Below are 21,334 nucleotides of genomic sequence, written 5' to 3'. Positions count from 1 at the left end.
CTGCCTGCTGCAGTGAGTATGCTTACTGGCACGGTCCGTGGCCCACAGATGGGTGATTAACAGCAGGGTGCAGGGGTTTAGGTTTGTGTGTCTCAGTATGTGCTGATAAACAAATTTACTATCTTTAGAGAGAGAGAGCTGTGTTAGATTGGTGGGTTGAACATGTTTGTGAATCTTTGCTCCGCTTTTGAGCCCATTAAGTCTCTGTGTTTGTGTATAGATTCTTGTTATCTGTAGGCTGTAACATGAAGGTTTGTAGGTTGATTAAATGTTCCTGTCGTGCAAAATAAACTAACATTAAATGAATAATTTCTACAGCAAGGTGGGTCTTTTTCTGAATCAATGGTTCCATGAAGAACTTTTTACTTTAAATTGTTCTTTATAGTGGTAAAGGGTTCTTTAGATCATTAAATGTTCTTCACACTAAGAAAAAATGGTTCTTTTAGGAGTGGTTCACTGAAATGTTCTTTGGGAATGCAGAAATGGTTATTCCATGGTATTGCTGTGAAAACTTCCTTCTGGAACATTTATTTGTATGAGTGTAGTGTTGACTATATTGGTCAAGCTCAAGTTACTCAAGTAAGTTACTGTAAAAATGTGCATTTATTCTATAATTACTTTTACATTGTCATGTATAATAAAAAACGGGTCATATGAAGTACTTTTAAATAGTGAATATGGTAATCATTATATATATATATATATATATATATACACAGTACTTTCTGTACTTTTCAACCACTGGCTGTCATTCCCAAACTGGCCGCGCAGTGGCGCAAAACGCGAGCTCCAAATGCCAATGGAGTGGGCACCGCGCTGTCATATGGTACTGTCGCCGCTGCTCGAGACAGGATTGAGGCTTGAGGAGGCTCTGAGGCTCAACAGAGGCAGCCGTGACGTGGTCTTGATATCACAACCGAACCTCGACTTGGAATAACCCAGCTGTGCGTTTACACCTTTCGCCTTGTGAGCGACGCGGCATGCAGGGGAACAATGGGAATGGTCAGAGGTTGCGCTGAGGACGCCAGATGCCATACCGCACACATGTCCTCCCTAACATACGAATCCAGGCTCAACGCAGGTTATTGATTATGCTTGCGGGATCCGACCGGGAGCCAGACGTTTCAGCAGCAGCAGAGAGAGTGCAGCGAGGTGGATGCTGCGCGGCGACGCGCCCCCTGAATCCCTAAACTGAGTGAGTATCTTCAGCAGCATCTGTATACGGCTCTCATTGGCATGCACTTCTGCCTACGTGCTGACCATACAACGGAACCCTGTATTAAACGCATATCACAATGTATAGCATGATCATTTGCTGCTGGATGTTGGAGGAATACGCGTCCAGTTTACATGATATTAATGACTCGCATCATATAAGTCAGAAGACACGTGTGCAACAGCTTCAGTGTAGCCGCATTACCCTTTGTGATTCGACGCTTAATTAAACGATTTATAAGCAGGTTGTGGCACACTCTCTCCCTCAGCGGAAACCAGCAGTTCAGCACTGCTCGGTATCATATTAATACCGTGAATTATGGAATCAATTAAGAGAGCAGCGACATAGACGCTCATTTATTTGTTTCCCCTCAATTAAAAGGGATTTCGATGGAAACCTCTTGCCGTCTGCTGTGGGAGCTGGCCTCGAGGACGCGCCTGCACTGCGCGTGCATTTCCACTTTGATCTTGTGAGATTATTTCCTGAGTGCATCAGTGATTGGCGGGACAATACCCACGGGAGCAACGAATTACTCGTGCTGAATAAGAGGTCGACCGCTGCGGGTCATAACATATCATGTTTTCGCGCTACATATCACATACGCGAGCCGGGAAAACAATGGTGTTGCATAGTAGCCTATACTGTCATACTTGACATATAGCCTACAGCAGTATTTCAGTTGTAACAGCTCAGGTTTTAAAATTCATATAGGGCAAGTCGAATCAAAATGTATTTTGCTAACCTGTTGTGTCTGAATAAACCGCCGCAGTAAAAGCCGACTGTCTGGGGGAAAAGAAAAAAAAAGGAGTGCAAAAGCCTACTATGATGATTGTGTGATTTGGGCACGAGACGAACTTGAGGCGGCACGCGCACTGGTTTATTGTCGACCGTGTCAGTTAAAATTTAAAATGAAAAAAGTATATAGACTAAACAGAACATCAATGACTTTAAACTAGTCTCTGTTAAGTTCGTGAATTAATATTTTAGGTGAATCGTCGTTTACCCTTACATCCATCTACTGACTCATTTTGTTATCGTCGTTTCTTTTGCGCGTACGAGCCAATAGCATTCGAGAGCAATGTGTGAAGGAGGATATCATTGGTTGAACTTACTGAACGAACACGCCTCCTATACTGACGTAATCTCTTTCGTAGAGGAATATCTTCATGTGAGTCATTCTCGTTCAGATAACTCGTATAATTATTAAACACTCTTTCCGGAATCATTCAGTCATAAATGTGTCTTTATAACTAATTGGTTCAATGATTTACTCCTTAAACAAGAATTCACATAGCCTATTCGAGTGCCACCTACTGGCTTAACGATGTAATTTGCAGAAAGGGCTACAGTACGAATCTGAGTGAATCGTTTTGTTAACGATTCAGAAGAATCGAGTAATTTAAATGAATCAAATCGCCAACGCTAGAGTAGAGGGAAGGCTTGTCGATTCAGAGTGGTGATGTACCTGTCATACATAACAGACAGATGAAGGTTCTGTGTGTGTCATGCATGTGAGTTTGTGAGAGTGGCTGCAATGAATCAGACTGCTGGAGCCCAACTGCTCAGTCATATAAACTTCCTGTTGATTGGTGGAGACTGAAACAGATATGATGGCCCCAACCATGAGCATCAGAGAAAGCAAGCAGAATGTTCTGTACTGTCCGATCAACGAAAGAAAAATCCCACATTAGCTCACGTGATACGGTGTAATGTCTGGAGTCAGGAAGAACGGATTCCTATTTAAGATTGTGTAAAAAAAATTTTGTCTAAAGAGACAAGGAGGCTGCACTTGTTTGGAAACCCTAAGTGTAATATACAGGTGATGCATAGCAAAATTTAATTGACGTTGACTGCAAAATGACATCAGTATTCAGAGTATTTTTAAACCCTCTAGGTGTAAAATAATTTCTCTAAGCTGTGTTTATTGAAGGTGAATGGTGAACTTGGTCATGACAGAGAAACCAGACCAGGTTGGTCAACAAGACCCAACAATCTTTTTTTAATCAAGAACATTGAAGTCTTCTGTTCGAGAAACCTTTTATGTGAATCAAGCGCCTTGTTTTGTCACATCTGAAATGTGTTTCCGCTGTACTCAATTTCCTGAACCTCTTGTTTATCCTGAGGTGGCCTACTAGGTGAACAGAGCCTTCCGATTTTGAGAGAACCGTCAAAGATTTGCTGTAGGTGTGTAACGGTGTGATAAGGCCCCGCAGGCAGACATCCATTAAACTTGAGGCTCTGCTGAAGACACTGTGAACTGCAGAGGAGTTCCTTCTCTCAGCCTTATCATGGAGCAGATGAGTGGTCATAGCTCCTCACAGGAGGAAACATACACACCCTATATCTGTCCTTGAACATACGTGTGTGTGTGTCGGTGGGCATATTTGTGTGTTCGTGTCTGTTTTTTTTTAGACTTGCAATATCTGCCACAAGAGCATTTGAAATTTGATTGCATGAAAATACAGGAAATCCAAATTAATTTGCCCCACCTATAGCTACATATTAAGTCCAGATTTTGTGGGTGAATGTTTGCTGACTTAGTTTGACAGTGAAGGTCATGTGGAAGAGACCCTTTCTGATAAAACCAGAATGATTCACAGCTGCTAGAAAAACTACATGTCCATAATCTTTTAGCGAGAGGTCAGAAGGTCTTTGTCTCCTTCAAACAAAGGTCATAAGGGCAGGAATCTCTTGTGACATTAAAATCTGGTATTTGTAGTCACTGTGTTTTGCTCTGTTTAGTACTGGAGGCTGTTCATGACACCAGTAATTTGTTTACATTGTTTTTTTTTTCATTATACCAATGTACTGAACAGATTTTAAAATGGCAGATGAAATTTAAATGAAAAAATAATTACAATACTGTTATTTTTCAAAGGTCATTAAACGTCCAAATGTTTGCTGGGATTTTGAGTATATTTTAAAATTTAAAACATGGCCTTACCAGCAGTGAACCCCCTCCTCCGCCCAGAACAAAGGTCGTTGTTGGAGTATTTGGGCTGGATGCTCCAGCACGGAGAGGTTTCATGTACAGCTCGTGACTCAGAGAACAGCCAGCCACCATCCCTCTGCACGGAGCGAACAGCAGAACCTGCCGCGAGGCACGAGCCAATGCCGTAGATTAGGGCGGAGCAAAACATCGCCCCTGAGCCTCGACGAATGTCTGACCAGGTGTATGAGCCGGCAACACCGTGCGTCACCATGGGAGTGCCCAACAAATTCGAGGGAATGGATAGGAGCCTCACCCACACTCCCGCCACAGAGGGTGAGCTGCCGCTGAACTGTTTTGTTGGTTTGAAGAGTTTCCCTGGTTCTCCCACCCCTGCTGGTTCTGCCCAGCCCTGAGTCTCCTGTTTCTCCACTGGTTCCGCCCAGCCCAGAGTCTCCTGCACTCCCTATGATCCCTCCCAGGCTCCCTCTCCCACCTCCTCTACAAATTCCAGTCAGTTCCACTGCCCAGTCTCCACTGTCTCCTGTCAGCCCCTTGGTTCCTCCTCCTCTACCACCCCTCTGTGTTGTGGATCCACCTCGGTCCTTAAAGCATCCAGCTCCTCCTGGACGAAGGGATCCCCTAGCTCGGTCTCTAGCCGCTAATCCAGTCACTCCACCTCGGCCCGTCATCCAGACTTCTCCTCCTTGGCTCCTTCCTTCCTACACTACAGCTGGGACCTTACGGCTCCACCGGGCTCCCTCGACCCTCCGGCTCCACCTCGGTCAGACATCACCTCGCCTGCACCATGGACTTGCGAGCCGCTGCTGTGCTCTGTCTCTCCACCCCTACGGCTCCGTCTGTCTCCTCCCACCCTCCGGCTCTACCTTGGCCCTCAGTTTGGTTGTTTTCTCCTGAGTTTCCCTTCGGATTTATCATTAAAGCCTGTTTATTCCTCTGAGTCTCCTGCATTGTGCGATCTATACACCCAATGCATGACTATTATTTTGAAGCTGTTTCTGCTACTTTCTACAAGTGTAATTCTTCTGATTTTCTTAAACAGTAGGATAGATGTACAAACACTCATCATGCTGGTGTTAATTTAGGCTGATAATGGGAAATGATTCCCGGTGTATGTTTGTACCTCTTCCGTTCATAGCACAAGATGCACAGTGTGACATGCAATGTTGTTGTTAACTAAAACTATTAGTGAGTAGATTAGAGTTACAAATGGGTGTTTTGTTTATAGAGAGTGTAGAGAATATAAGTGTTTACAAGAATATAGGTGAAGTTTTAGAGGCTTGCTATACAGGGTGTTCTGATTGGTTGCTAGGGCATCTTTAGATGGTTGCTAAGAGGTTGCATACTGCTCCAAGTCAATAGAGCTTACCCTCAAGTTTGGTCATCATATATGGCTTCTTCAATGTGAGTCAATCAAATATTTTTCATCGTATTTTCATCATTTTCAGCTATTTGTGTTGTAGATGGAAATAGTAGCAGCAGTGCAGCTGTAACTATCAGTTCCACCAGTCATTTATACTTAGTTCTGGAATAAGTTGTAATCTTAGAACAAAGCAGTTATGTAAAGGTTGCGCTGAAGAGTTTGGCTTGAAGGATGTGTTTGTTTTAAACCCAAGACAAGATGACAGAGGACACCCTGTTTTACCGCTTGCTCACAAATAAATCATTTAACATCCCTCATGCTAACATGCTGCTCAGAGGAGACTTAAGGGCTATTCATGCTGAGATTTACAACAAAGCAGCAGGAAGTCATTCATTTTCAATGAGAGTTGATGATTTCTGATGACATGAAAGTCAGCAACAGAAGTTGAGAGGTCGAGTAGGAACCCCTAAAACATGTTTTTGGTTAATATATTTATTTGTCGTCATCATTTTTGTAGTTTAATTTCCACTTATATTGTCTTATACACATTCCCTCATTATTTTTGCTAATGTAGAACAGACAAAAAAAGAAGGAAAAGAGTGAAAAGGGGAAAACTAGAGGGGGAGGAGGCGAGAGAGTCATGTCTCGGGGGTTTGGGAGGACGTGCCAGTTTCTCTCTGACTGAAATCTAGGGCTTCACAGTAATTAAAACATGCCATTCCCCAATCTCTCACTGTTTCTCTTTTTTCTTTCCTGTTCATGAGCTCCTTACAAACAGACACAATCCTTCTCTTTATTTTTTTAGGGAAGTAATTGACTGGAAAGCTGGTGTCTGACATACAGATGGAGACCTGCCATTGTTACGCAATCCAATTTAGTCTTCGTTAAAGCAATGAGATTAATTTCAAATGCATGGTATAGAAATTAAAAACAGGGAACCCAAATAAAAAGTATTAATCATGTGATTGTGACCTGAAGTTACTGAAGTTTGGACATGCTGAGTCTTCATGAAGGACTCTAGGGACCTGTAAGCTGTTGTTGTTTGATATATCTGCAATTGCAGACAATAACCACTAGGGATCAGTAGTTTAAGCATTGGATATGCTAGCATAGTTAGCCCCTGCTGGTAAACTGTCTGGACCAGGAGTGTCCAAACTCACTCCTGAAGGGCCACTGTCCTGCAGAATTTAGCTCCAACTTGCCTCAACCCAACTGCCTGAAAGATTCTAGTATGCCCAATTAAACACTGATTAGCTGGTTCAGATGTGTTTATTGGGACTGGAGCTAAACTCTGCAGGACAGTGGCCCTCCAGGAATAGGATTGGACACCCCTGATCTAGACTCAATAAGCATGTTTCATCAACATATATTTTGTTAATATTTTATTATATATATTTATAGAATATGTTTTACATTAGTCAATATTAGAGATTATTTATTTTTATTTTATATATATATATATATATATATATATATATATATGCTTGAAATAATTTTAAGAAAATAAATAATTTAAACTGTTAAATGTAAAATTTAGCAAATCTAAAAATGAATTTGCTGTTATGCTATTTTAAAGGTTCCTAATTTTGTTTTGGAGGTCTCCTACAATAGATTTACATGCATCCAAGGTAGAAAAAAAACAAAAAAAACACTTGAATTTTCTCATAGTATAGATTGTACGTCACCTCATTACTCAAAGAGTCTGAAAACAGTTCATTCGTAGATTCAGTCTCTCTAAACCCTCCCTTTACGTGAGCCGACTCTGCTCTGATTGGTCAGACGGCCCAGTCTGCTGTGATTGGTCTACCGCTTACAGCGCGTGTTGGAAGCGAAACAATATCTGAATTTCAGCTCCAGAGGCTCCCTCAGCTTTTGATACACAGTAATACGAACAGTAACGATCATTTTTTTCATTTTATTCCAGCGCGAGTCCTTGACCTTTGGAAGTGCATGCAAAGTGGATTCATAGCGCTGAAAATAGCGCCTTCTCCACATGTTGACAACACAAACCAAACTCTTCCAGGCCTCAGCTACAACTACAGTGTTTGAGGGTGGGTAAAAGTAGATGTTGTTTTCAGGCAGCCAATGAAGACCACAAGCTGGCATTACGGAAATTTGTTACATTGTTATGTAACAGGAAGTGAGACTGGATTTGCTCAAGACTGGAGGGCTTGTTTCATTTGTGTTTCAATTTAAATTTTGTGGTGGACTGAAAGTCTCCAATTAAGAGTGAACAGGATGTTTTCGTTTTGCTTGGTCACATTAATCAAATATGAAGTGGTAATAATTTTAAGGGGATTATCCTGGGTATACTAAATAATTGCGCAGTATTAGCTGATTTTGCCAATTACATAGGATTTTGTCTTGCTCTAATGAGTTGGTTTTCAGAAAGGCAAATTAATCAGTCGAAGAATAAAGACAGGGACTGTGTATCAGGGACAGGCCTCTGCTTCTTCCCAAACAGTATCTGTGTAATTACACAGGAAACAAGCTCTTTACTGTTTAATTAGCCCAGCAAAGACAAGATGTAGATTTAGCCACAAACTCCTCACATTTGCCAAGTTCGACTCAGTCCAAAAAGTGTGATGGGATTTCATCTGTTAGTCTTCTCAGTGCTATTTTTGAGAGATGGTTGTATTTGGACTTTGACACAACACATATGTGTGTGCATATATGTATGTGTGTGTGGACTAAAAGAGCCCTAGTTTCATGAACACCATAAGGTCCAGTCCAAACCACAACTTATTCTGGCCAAGAACCGCCCACATAGATGGGAATAGACCAACACATATTGATTATACCACAATAATAGTGCCATCTTAGGTTGAGACTAGAAAAAAATAACAGTTTTTAATTTATGCAGTTATTAAAGGAAATACTCAATGTAGTAAGCCATAAATCACATTGTAATGCTGCTTAATTTCTGTAGAATATGTCAAACAAACCCAAGCATTGTCATCAGAAAGGTCAGAATCTATAATACCTTTGATTGTTTAACACTGTCTAGTCTAGTCATATATGTACATAACAGCATCTGCACCTGTTGACAGTTACAGGGACTATTTTATTCACCCAGCTCACGCTTCTCTGCATGAAACACATCATTATTTTGGGAATGACTTAACAAATCAATAGGACCAACATGTGATTCGGCCATTCGGTGGGGTGAAACACAGTCACATCAAGCTCCATCTGGCCTCAGACTAATAATGTGGTCATGACAGAACAATCACTGATGGAGCGCTCGGTTTCATCACTGTCCTCCTCTCTTTCTTTCTCTCTCCAGAAACACACAGGACAACACACACTAGTAGTAGTTTGCAACATGGAGGATTGTTTTGTAATTGGTTAGTTGTCATTTAGCAGATGCTTAATCACAATTAAAGCTTGTAAGCACCTATAAATCTGAGTTTTTGTCCTAGCTGCAAATATGTTGTGACAGACAGGATATTATAATGAGTGTTTGGTGTCTATATTTGCTGCATCAAGCTGAGATGCCCCGTCCCTTGTCACGTCTCATTGGTCCGAATTCATTGGTTTGAGTCACACATCACACAGCAGTTTCATGTTCAGTGTGGACAGACAAATTGCTTGTCACTGAAAACTTCCTAGGACACAGAGTTATGTGTATATCTGATTCTGAAAGGCATTATGGAGATGATAACTCTCTGGATCCTCAGGTACTCTCATGTGATTGAGAAACCAGAAACCAAGAAAGTCATTAGGCTGCCACTGGAAAATTCTATCATTCCGCTGCAACCTAAATAAGCAGCTCATGTGCAAAATTTTGAGTCACCTTGAATCAAAATCACAGTGGCTTTTATTATAGTCATCAGTGTTTCAATATTCTGAGCGTCTGTTTGTTTTGAGCAAATCAGATGGTGCTAAAAAAAGGCCCTTCTAGAGAAAGAGATTATCATTTCAGTCTTTTTCATTTCTTTAATTTGATTAGGCATTTAGGATATGAGAATAATATCACTGCCAATAAATTAATGAGATTTGAAATATGCCATGGGTGCTCTGGACAGATTTGGAGTGAAACATGCCTTATATTATAATTAAATATTAGCAATATATGTTCCTTGCAAAAAAATGTATTTAGTCAGAATACTTGTGGTTACTTTTGGATGGCCATAATGGAGAAAAAGCTTTTTGTCCAATGAGTGCATATATCTACCAGCAGGGGCTAATGCTCGTCATGTTAATTAGGCAAACCTTGACCCTTTGATCTAACCAACCAAGTTAAGGTGTGGTCACATTGACACACTGATCACAAGTTTCTGTGAAATTTTGTGGGCAAAAGATCCATTATCTTTTGTCAGTGTATGTGTGTGTGCTATTGTTAAAGGGATAGTTCACCCAAAAATGAAATTTCTGTCATCATTTACTCACCCTCAAGTTGTTCCAAACCTGTATGAATTTCTTTGTTCTGCTGAACAAAAATGAAGATATTTGGAAGAATGTCAGTAACAAACAGATCTCGCCCCCCATTTACTACCATAGTAGGAAAAATATATACTATGGAAGTGAATGGGGGGCAAGATCTGTTTGGTTACTAAAACTATTTAAAATAGTTTTGGTAAAATAAAATGTTTGATTATGTAGACAACATCTCATGTTCAAATGAAACCTACTGCACTGACAACGAGGAAACACTTTTGTTTTGTTTAATATTTTAGCATATTCTGTGTGTATCTTTACTGAAATCTCTGTATTACTTGCAGTGCCCAGTCCACTTACTGCTATCATTTACTGCTTCTGTGGTTAGTTGTTGATTTATATATTAGTTTATAGCTCCAGCACCAGGCGTTTGCTCCAGAGCGACAGCAGGTTTTACCTGGTTCCATTTGTCCAAAACTCATTAAGTGCAGATCATGATTGGTTTGTTTTGGTCATATTGAGTAATTTGTTTTTTTGGTGCTGTTGGGTAGACAGAGCTCCATTGGCAATCCTATCGTAATCATCATAGATATCTGGAATGTGAGAGGCTGAATGCATGTCTTAGTCTAGCACAGCAGTTTTTCTTACTTTTGGCTGGCAGCCTTTGACAAACACTCTCTGTTTTCTGTGTATAAACAGGGAGTCAGTGATGGATCCACTCATTAATCTTCAAGCATGTTCTTTCATTGATGCATACTCAAGAGACCCATGTACAGTTTAAAAGGGGTCATAAGGAATTCAGGTGAAACTCAGGGCAAGTATGCTTGCGTACTACACTTGTGACAACCGCATTATAGTAAAAAGTCATTTTTTAGGCTGACAAAGAGCAAGACACAATAAAAGAGACATTTTTTTCTTAGTATTGTCTCCCTCCTTTGTTGTTTCGACACACTGTTGTTTGCTTATGCACAGAGGTATTTTTAGCTCTTATCATGACACACTTCCCTTTCAAAATAATTAAAACTGGGCTAATTCTTTATCTGACAAAATCCACACACTTCAGCACATGCAGGATGCCTGTAAGGTGTGAGTCGGAAATAGCCATAGAAATCCTTGTACTGCCACCAGCAGTACAAGTCTTCACAATGAAAAATAAAGAAGGGATTGTGCGTGCAAACAAAAGGTGACTGAGCGATTCAGGACTCACTCTCCATTCAAAAGTGCTGGCCCATTGAGAAGATTTCTGATGGAATGGAGATTATTGGACAATTGGAGAAGTGTACGCAACGATACAGTCAAGTGTGTAGACTGTATTATACATTTGTCTCACATGGGTTAATTTCAATGCATCAATTCAATGCTTTCCTGAGCAGTCATTTGCGATGTCCCCTACAGAAACAGGAAGAGTTGGAGAAGTGATATATATATATATAGTCATAATAATTATTATATATATATGTATCTCCGCTTCGCATCATGCCTAACGCCCTTCAGCCGTGACTTATTCACGATACAGCACAGCCTCTCGTACCTTATTGCTTTTATAAAACGGTTACCACACAATACAAATATTAAAGCCAGAAATATGTATCAATGCAACTGTCATGAAGTAAACTTTTTCTAAAAGCCTTCCTTCCGCCGGAAAAAATAGTCCCTGACCGTGAACAGCAAAGACTGTCTTTATGAGTGTATCAGTCAGTAGCGAAGACTTTTACATTGAAAAGACTGAATTGTTGTGAACATGGAACAAGACGCAACTGACAAATGCTTTGACTAGCGTTGTTAGCCACGTGAAAACCCCTTAAATGTTAAAAGGTCAAGATGATACATCGGACATTTAAACAGATTTTTTATTATGAACATAGGACTGACCTGAAGGAAAATGCTAAATCTGAATGCAGGTAATAAACTCGCTCACTCTATCTTTTTCTCACAACACTCTTCTACATAAAACAGTAGGCTTCAATGAACAATATCAATTGAGAACATACAGTTTACGTTGCTAAGAGTGGTTGCTAAAGGTGTTGTGTAGTGATACACAGAACCGTTGGGTGAAGCGGTCATAGCCGTGTTTTATTGTGAATAAAACGCAGCTATTGACCAATAAGAATCAAGGACAGGAACTAACCGTTTTATAATATATAATAATGATATATATATAAAGTATATATAAAGTACACACACACACACACACACAATATTACTGTATTTTTGATTATATAAATGCAGCCTTGGTGAGCAGAAGGGACTTCTTTCAAAAACATTTAAAAATTGTAATGTTTCTAAAGTAACACTTTAACCAATATATACAGGGTAAATTCAGGCTGATTGGTACACTTTTTTCAAGTCATCTCAATGGCAAAAAGTATCCCAATCACCCTGAATTCACCCTATATATATTGGTTAAAGTGTTACTTTAGAAATATTACAATTTTTAAATGTTTTTGAAAGAAGTCCCTTCTGCTCAACAAGTCTGCATTTATATAATCAAAAATGAAGTAAAAACAGAAATATTGTAATATACACACACACACACACACACACACACACACACAGTTTGTATATGTAATATCTAAAACATATATATGTATTTCATATTAAAATGCATAATAGTGTATTGCACTACATTTGCGCAAATTCAAACTTGGCACGTTAAGATGTGGCTTGTCAGGTTGGACAATTTTGGCATTCGTATCTACATTCGTTTCTCTCGGACTGCCAGGGGCCTCCAAAACCTCAAGCCATGTGTCCTGACACTGTCAAATAAAGTTTAACACTTGTGCTCCTGGCAAATACAGTGCAAGCTAACCACTTTGGCCCCTGGGACCCATGGCGCATTTAGCAGTAGCTGACCACTTGGACCCCCAGGCACTGCGACACTTTCTGTGTGAGCTTATGAGGGCATGCCACTACTATTTTAATAACTTAATGTTAGTCTACCAAATCAAGTGTTTTTAAAAGCAAGCAGAGCAAGGAGCCTCGCAGGACCATGAGTGTACTGTCATATTCATTAGAGAGCAAAATATAGTATTTTTTAATGACAAAAGTTTCAAACAGAAACCACAACACTGTATCTGTTTAGAAAGGGGCTGAAGTGACATGTAAAAGCTCAGCGTTTCAGCAACTGCGTTTACTGTCACCTCTTTGTTCGCAGCAGCAGACAGGTGAGGTACCTGATGATCGTGAATCTTCGTATGAAAAATGCCCCCCAGTCTGAGGCAAATGACTCCAAACAAACGCTGAGTGACAGTCAGTGGGCAGAAAATGACACACTGTGGGAGAGAAGTGAGAGAGACCTACAGGAGACACACAAAGAGAGAAAGACAAAATAAAAGTACAAGAGTGAGACAGAGAGAGAACAAGAGAAAGTGTGGGGGAGAGTCACTCTGTCATTCATTCACACTCCACAGAATGGCTTCAGGGAAGGAATAAAAGAGTACGGTTCATTTTTGTTATCCCTCTGATGGGTGAAAAAGGCTTGTTTTACAAAGCAAAGGAACTGATTCTAGCACCTCCACTTTTCCCTTTCAGATCTTGTGGACAGTGTTTGAGAGTGTGTGTGCATATGTGTGTGCGTGTGTGAGGGCGCGCGTGAAAGTGTGTGTGTTAGCACTTCCACATGGCCTCCATGCAGGACGGGGTGAACTTCTCTGCTCATCCCTACGGCAAAGTACTGCTGCTGGGGGCCATCGCCGCCGCCTCAGCCTTCGTTGTCACCATTCTCATCGTTGTGCTATGTGTGGGCTGCCAGAGGTGAGTTTTACACATAAACACATTTGCTCATATATAAAATGCTCTGATTTTTTGTCCTCTTTGGTTGTTTAGATTAATATTCAGGGGTACTTGCTTGTTTAAACCCCTAGTATAGTGCATAACTCATCCTGCTTTTGGGTTGCATACATAATAGCTCAAATCATGCAGCTCACTGAGTAGAGGGTTAAAAAAAAACAGTGAAAATCTTCCTTATAGACTTCCACTGCAGGAAGGACACCATATATTGTGACCAGATTTTTATAGAGACATGGGCTAGAACACAACAGAAAGCATCTCGAAACATCCTAGCAACAACCCAGAAATCACATAGCAACATGCTAACAACAACTCAGAACAATGTAGCAATCGCATAGCGACTCCCTGGCAACTCCCTCAGAGAACCACCTAGATGTTATTGATAGCTTGTCTATTTTTTCACCGTTTCGGTTCGGTAAGATTTTTAAAAATGTTTTTTTAATTTAATCACAGTTTTAAATAACAGATTATTTTCATCATACTAAGAGAAACAACATGAAGTTTAGTCTTTGATTTAGTGACACATAGACAAAGAACATCTGACTGTACATGAATCATTACATATCAGATCAGGCATTAGAATTAACACAGTTACTTACATGTTGTTGCATTACTGTCGAGTCCACATCGACATTACTGTTGAGTCTGTTTGCAAAGCCTGCGCCGAAATGCGATTGATTTACTAAAGAATCCACAGTGAAATGTACCGAATACAAATAAATAATGCTCAACTGAGACATTCCCATTTTTTAAATAAATAACCATATTCCATATTGCACTCAATTTTTTAGAGTGTACTTTAATACATTATTTATGAATAAGCAGAGATTTTGACCAACATGTTTACACCAAACTAGTATTCTCATACTTGCTTATAACAGTGTGCTTTGTACTGTAAATCTTCATAACATCAATATCACAGAATATGCTCTTTTAATATGAAGACACTCTCGCTGTGTGTGTGTTCCAGGATGAAAGCCAGAGATCACCTGTCTTCGCTCATCACTGTCACTAAGGTCTTTAATAGAACTTATTCAAAAATGGCATTGAAGTTCACCCACGCCTCTTTCATGCTCACTGTGTAATGGTGGGGATGTCATTTTGACATGGCAGTGATGTTTAAACAGGAAGTGCCTGTTTTTTTTTTTTTTTTATAACTTTTCCATCTCTGTCTCTTGTTCCATCGATGATAGCACAGAGCACACTGCGTGAATGCTAATGTCTCATTTTGTCAAAGCACATGATGCATCTGGTAGTGGGAGGACAAAGAAAAAGAATTAGGGGAATGAGAGATGGAGGAAAAGAAGTGAGAGAGACAAAGACAAGGGTCGAAGGAAATACAGATGAGAAATACATTAAGATCCTTTGGGAAAAAAAAGAAATAAAAAAAAAAAAAATAGAAAAAATGTATATGGTGTATACGGTGAACTGTCCCTTTAAAGAGCACAAGGCAAAATTGAAGCTTATGTGATCACTTTTCCTCACTAACCTTCTGCATAATTCATATCATAAAGTAGTCAGAATAATATATGGGTTTAAAAATCTGTAGTTGTATAATAAATCTATATATTTATTCCAAAAAGTTTTCGAGAAGGGTAAATGTTCTTGCGTGATATTACACTAATGTTTTTTATTCTGTTATGTCTTAAAAACAAATATCAGTGATTCACTGTAAACTCAGTAATAGCTTTAGTACTTCACAAAATCCATTTTGTATCTATTTCTCCTGCTGTTCTTCTTCTGAGGGTAGATTCCTGATACCTACACTCTTCCTGTAATCTTATCAAAGCAATGCTTGGCAATCAGAAGGGAACGACTGACATGTTTTTTCCAAGAATAAACAGATGTCTGGTCAAATTTGGCGGAACATTCCGGGCAATGGGTCTGGATCGGGGCTCTGTGTATGAGTGAGAAGGGAAAGTTTAGATTCTAGAGTCACTGAAAGACATGAATGTTTGTTTACATCTTGTATGTTCATGAAGAAATTAATCCTCAGCATCTATTTAACTATTGTAGTGATGTTTTGAATTGTTATATGTTGATTATTTGATTGATTTTCTTTGTGGCCAAGTTTTGGCCTGAACACCGTCGCTATGCAGTTACTCAGCCTGTTAATTATCCAGCGAAAGCCTTCTGTTGTTTCAAATGCCAATCTGGACTCATTTTGAGGACAGTTCATCTTGAATACACTTGCACAGTTACTTCTGATCAAATGACTTCACTCAAACAATTTATGAAAAACAACTGCCTTGAATCCTTTGAGTAGGCTAATTGAATTGAAATGCGCATTTTCTTCCTGCACAAGATAAACAGTTGGAGCTACTAAAGTAAATTGAATCAGGGGGCTCAAATGAGTCAGCGCATTCCGTCTCCATAAATCAATGGATAAATGAAGCATTTGAAGTTTGAACCTAACATTCTAAAATGTTTGATTTGGGAACTGATTGTGTCCTGCAGAAAGGGGAAGACGCACAATGGCCCTGGAGAGGAGAGGAAGCACAGGCTCATGGACATGGTGAGCCTTTCTAAGTCTCTTCTGGGTCTTGTTCACTAATAATTGCACACAAATAATATTGTGAAACATCATTACAATTTATAATTACTGTTTTCTATTTCATTATATTTTAAAATGTAATTTCAGCAGTAATCGCTCCAGAATTCCATGTCACATGATCCTTCAGAAATCTCTAATATGCTGATTTGGTGCTCAAGAAACAGTTGCTGCTTAATATTTTTGTGAAAACTGTGATTACATTTTTCTTCAGGATTCTTTGAATAGAATTTAAAGTTCAAAAGAACAGCATTTATTTGAAATATAAGTATTTTGTAACATTATAAATGTCTTTACTTTCACTTTGGATCAATTTAATGTGTCCTTGCTAAATAAAAGTATTAATTTCTTTCAAAAGAGAAAATCTTACTAACCCCAAACTTAAGTGCAACCTCACTGATGAATCAGGACTTCTGTGTGAAAACATTTGCAGACTGGTTTTTATGCACAATTACATGTGTATGCATGGCTAGTGAATGAAACTCATTCTCCTTCCTTCCAATCAATTCCTTCTTTTCGACGTGTTTTCTAAGGAACCCAGGTCTGGGCTCAGTTCCATGTCAGTTCAAGCAGTTCATGGTTTTGTTTCAGGATTTAAATTCTTCCCTCAAACTAGTTTTCAAGTAACAAATTGAAGGCTCCTCCTGAATTTAATTAATCTTCTTAATCGGCTCAGTGGAAATAGATCTGACCTAAACTTTGAATGGATCTCTTAAGCTTTGAATCTAAAACAAAAGGATTTGGGCCATTTCACTATTTTAGCACCCCACACAGTAAGACACCCTAGCGTAGATGTATTTATTGCCATGTACTAGCTTGACCCAGCGATATACCTGACGTAGGATGAATAGGAAAACTGACAATTTTGTATTGTTATTCTGTGTTTTATTTTTATTACTGCATTTTATCTGTGCATCTGTTTTCAGAGTATACTGCGGCAGTCCAAGCTGCGCTCCATCAGTAAGTCAGACACCAAGCTTCATGAGATGAACAGACTCAACTGCAATGGCAAGAGTATGTACTGTAAAATCACATCTCTTAAAGCTTGATAGACTCTAGTTCTTCACACATACCTGCAGTTCGGGGGGAAGGTCTGAGCATGGTACCAACTACATTCCAGGAGTTTCCATGAGGCTATTTTAGTAGATGTAATTTACCCTATAGTGATTGGCATGTGTCTGCTGCCCTTTGCCTCTGCAGTTTCGAGCAAATCTTTTTATTGTCTCTTTGAAAAAACAATGGTTTTGCTTCTCAGATTGTAAGCTCTCGATTTCAGCTAATATCATGCTGCTTTCTGTAGAATCTTCTAAGAAGAACCGTCCCGCCAGCATGGATCTGCTCCTACTCCCTAGCCGTCGCTCAAACTCCGACCTGCGTTCTCAGGGCCGCCAGCTGCCTCAGATCCCTTCTGGCGAGGATGGAGAACACACGTACGCTGAGGTGGGCCGCCGCTCCTCTCCCACACGTGGTTCTGAGGATTCCCGCTATGGCGTCGGAGGTCGAGCTGGGGAGACGGACACACCCGCCCCACCGGCGGTCCCTGCTAATACCCCAGCTCCACCTGATCCTGACGGGGACTGCTTGGAAGGTGGGATTCCAGAGCCAGAGACCCTCCCCCAAGTAGTAAACACGCCCCCTCAACCGCAGGAGACAGTGGAGTACGCCTGCATAAGAAAGGTTCGGAGAGTGGACAAAGCCGCCCAGAAGAGGGACAATGGTACGGAGACCGAGGAGGGGCTTGGACAACAACGACACAGCAGTGGGGACATTCGGCATGCCCCACCCACTCACCCAGCCCCACCTCCAACGCACCCACACAGTCAGAAGATTCCTCGAAAAAACGTGGAGGCCTTCAACCTACCGTCCTTCCCTAAGGTATGTATCTATCTGTCAATGTGTCTGTCTATCTCTCTAGACCTATCTATCTATGGCCCTGTTTACACTTGGCATTTAAGGGTTAGTTCACCCAAAAATGAAAATTATGTCGTTAACTACTCACCCTCATGCCGTTCCACACCTGTAAGACCTTCGTTCATCTTCGGAACACAAATTAAGATATTTTTGATAAAATCCGTTGGATCAGTGAGACCTGCATTGCCAGCAAGATCATTTCCTTTTTCAGTGCCCAGAAAGCTACTAAAGACATATTTAAAACAGTGGTTCAACCTTAATATTAAAAAGCGTCGAGAATACTTTTTGTGTGCCAAAAATAATAAAATAGTGACTTTATTCCACAATATCTAGTGATGGGCGATTTCAAAACACTGCTTCATGAAGCTTCAAAGCTTTACGAATCATTTGTTTGGAATCAGTGGTTCAGAGTGCCAAAAATCCCATGATTTCAGTAAATGAGGTTTCATTACGTCATGAGTGTTTTGAAACTTCAATAGTTCACGTGACTTTGGCAGTTTGATTCTAACTCCGAACCACTGATTCGAAACAAATGATTCGTAAAGTTGCCCATCACTAGATATTGTGGAACAAAGTCGCTATTTTGTTATTTTTGGCGCACAAAAAGTATTCTAGTCACTTTATAATATTAAGGTTGAAGCACTGTAGTCACATGAACTGTTTTAAATATGTTTTTAATAGCTTTCTGGGCACTGAAAAAGGGAGTGTTGTTGCTGACGATGCAGGCCTCACTGAGCCATCAGATTTTATCAGAAATATCTTAATTTGTGTTCCAAAGATGAACAAAGGTCTTACGGGTGTGGAACGACATGAGGGTGAGTAATTAATGGCAGAATTTTCATTTTTGGGTGAACTAACCCTTTAAGATGTTTTGGTCGATCAGATCACAGATGGACAATGCTAAATACAGGTGTAAACGGGGTCTAAAACGTTTTGAGCTTGTCCACTTTCGACCACTTCCAGAGGTAGTCGAAAACGCATTCGGCCGGATTGTTTTCGTAGTGGAAACGCTCATGTGGTTGAATGCGTTCAAACAACCACAAAAGACCGCCTACTCTCCACCTACTGACCTAATGTGTAAACATTATGGAAAGTTCGCTATTCAAATGGGATTTAAACTTTGTCGGCTAAAGACCCAAGTTTGGTTTGAAGACGAAAAACGTACCAAGCACAACGTTCTCTCATACATTCCTGATTTCTAATAAACACTAACAGCATTCGGCTGTCAGAGCAGAAACGAAAGCAGATGCTGTCCATAAGTTTTGCCATCATCTCTGGGTGCGTTCATATGTAAATTGCGACAAGTTTAAAAAAAAAAAAAGTGTTTTTTTTTTCTCATTAGATCACAAAATCTGAAAAACCCATACATTTACCTGCCACCCCTCAAAGAAATCAGGACAGAAGTGGTTGAAAGTGGACGAAAGAGACGGATTAAAATACCACGTGTCTCCCTCATCCACTTGTGATTTGACCAACCAAAATGCAATACCAGGTGTAAACAGGGCCTGTGTAAGACCTATAAAGCTTCAAACTTCAATGCTTTATAAACTTTTATCAAAACCTTCAAACGCTTTGTAAAGCTAACATTCAAATCTTTTCAAACATTTATTTTCTAGTTAAAAATAGCCCAATCAATTTCTCTGAATTTTGATTTATTTTAATTTTTTTTAGATTCAAATTCAAATGGCAATTCTGCATCCTGTTTGCTACCTCAAATGAAATTCAAGAACTGAATAAGAATTTAAAGGATATTCTCAATTCCATTCTGAATGGTGCACAACCCTATATCTACATTTATGCATTTGACAGACGCTTTTATCCAAAGTGACTTACACTTTATGAGCAATTCATGCATTTCCTGGGAATCAAACCCACAACAACGATGTTGCTAGCATCATGCTCTACTGCTTAAGCTTCAGGCTATAACCCTCATATATAGCAGTGAACAAGAACAATGCACTTAATTACTACCAATGCTTAAATGCTATAAATGAATTAAGCCAATCAGTTAGGTCAATATATCACTTCTACACATACATTCAGCATTTAATTCACTAGTCATACAAAACTGCAACAGAATTTCGCTGAGACTATAAATGCAATGAACTACTGCAGTATATTAAAACATTGTTGCTGATGGAAACTGTTTGTCCTTTCATGACTACTAAAAGCCTTTGCCTCACTGTAATTTCTAATTGCGCTTTAAATTGTCTTAAAATGGAATATATTATAAATAGAAGCATGCTGGGAATGGCTTCCTCTATTTTTGTGTGCCTCAGCACTAGTGTGGACTTGCAACTAAAGTGGGTCTGCAATTAAGTACACTGCAAGTGTACTTCATTATTTCCTCTCTGAGAAAACTGTCCAAATCAATGATACTTGCGAGCATTGTGGTCCATTCACAGCATTCGGGGTGTTGCACGCTCACAGGTACTTAACTATGAGGATGATGCAACCAGCGGAAACGCGGAGTGAAACCTCTCAATCACTGAAACCCAGGCAAACAGCCAGACCCATAAAATGGGCCAGTTCTAATGGGAGACAAAGTGAATTGCAATGTTGAACGAAAGAAGCTACAACAACATGCTAATCCCTGCCTTAAAAATGGCTCTGTGACACACCCCATTGCCCACCTTCCGTTTCTCCTGCATAACAATGAGGAGAAAGTGCACAGCAAGCATCAGCCTGTTCCCTTACAGCCCGAGTACAGGAAACACATTAAGCTCAATATCATTAGATGCAGAAGATGGTTAGACATGAGGGCCAGCATTAAGAGGGGGGATTGTAGCCTGATTATGCTACATAGGCTTATTTTCAGGTAGAGGAGTTTTGAATTGACTCCTCAACTGACCTTTGTAAAGTCTTTGTGGATTTCTCACATCCAGCTGGATGACTGTACGACTCTGAAACCATTTTAAAGGGTTTTATCTTCTTGGGTTTCTTAATTCTAATTAATTTGAACTGTCACCTGCAACGGCTGAAATATATCCACAAAAATAGGAGTAATTTGACCACAAGTGAAAATTCTGTCATCATTTACTCACCCTCATGTCACTCCCAACCCGTATTACTTTATTTTTTCCCCTCTATGGAGCACACAATTTTTGAACAGTATCCTGGCAACTCTTTTTCATATATTGGAAATAAATGAGTGAAATAGTTGATTTGTTCACA

General features: G+C 39.9%; 1 protein-coding gene across 2 annotated transcripts in view; it reads left to right on the top strand.

The window, feature by feature from the left end:
* The first annotated feature begins 789 nt into the window (after window positions 1-789).
* Window positions 790-21,334, top strand: part of si:dkey-70p6.1 (uncharacterized protein LOC570575 homolog) — a 24,347-nt gene continuing 3,802 nt past the window's right edge. Inside the window, exons 1-5 of one of the 2 annotated variants that reach the window (XM_051904181.1) lie at window positions 790-1,195; window positions 13,441-13,662; window positions 16,156-16,213; window positions 17,176-17,209; window positions 17,550-18,124. In XM_051904181.1, coding sequence (XP_051760141.1) covers window positions 13,529-13,662; window positions 16,156-16,213; window positions 17,176-17,209; window positions 17,550-18,124 — 801 coding nt within the window. In that variant the 5' untranslated portion in view covers window positions 790-1,195; window positions 13,441-13,528. Of the gene's footprint in view, window positions 1,196-13,440; window positions 13,663-16,155; window positions 16,214-17,175; window positions 17,264-17,549; window positions 18,125-21,334 lie in introns of both variants that reach the window. The other variant, XM_051904180.1, reaches the window with a different exon arrangement.

Source organism: Ctenopharyngodon idella, chromosome 8, assembly GCF_019924925.1.
Source record: "Ctenopharyngodon idella isolate HZGC_01 chromosome 8, HZGC01, whole genome shotgun sequence".
Classification (NCBI taxonomy): Eukaryota; Metazoa; Chordata; class Actinopteri; order Cypriniformes; family Xenocyprididae; genus Ctenopharyngodon; species Ctenopharyngodon idella.
This window is presented reverse-complemented; position numbering and strand designations above follow the sequence as displayed.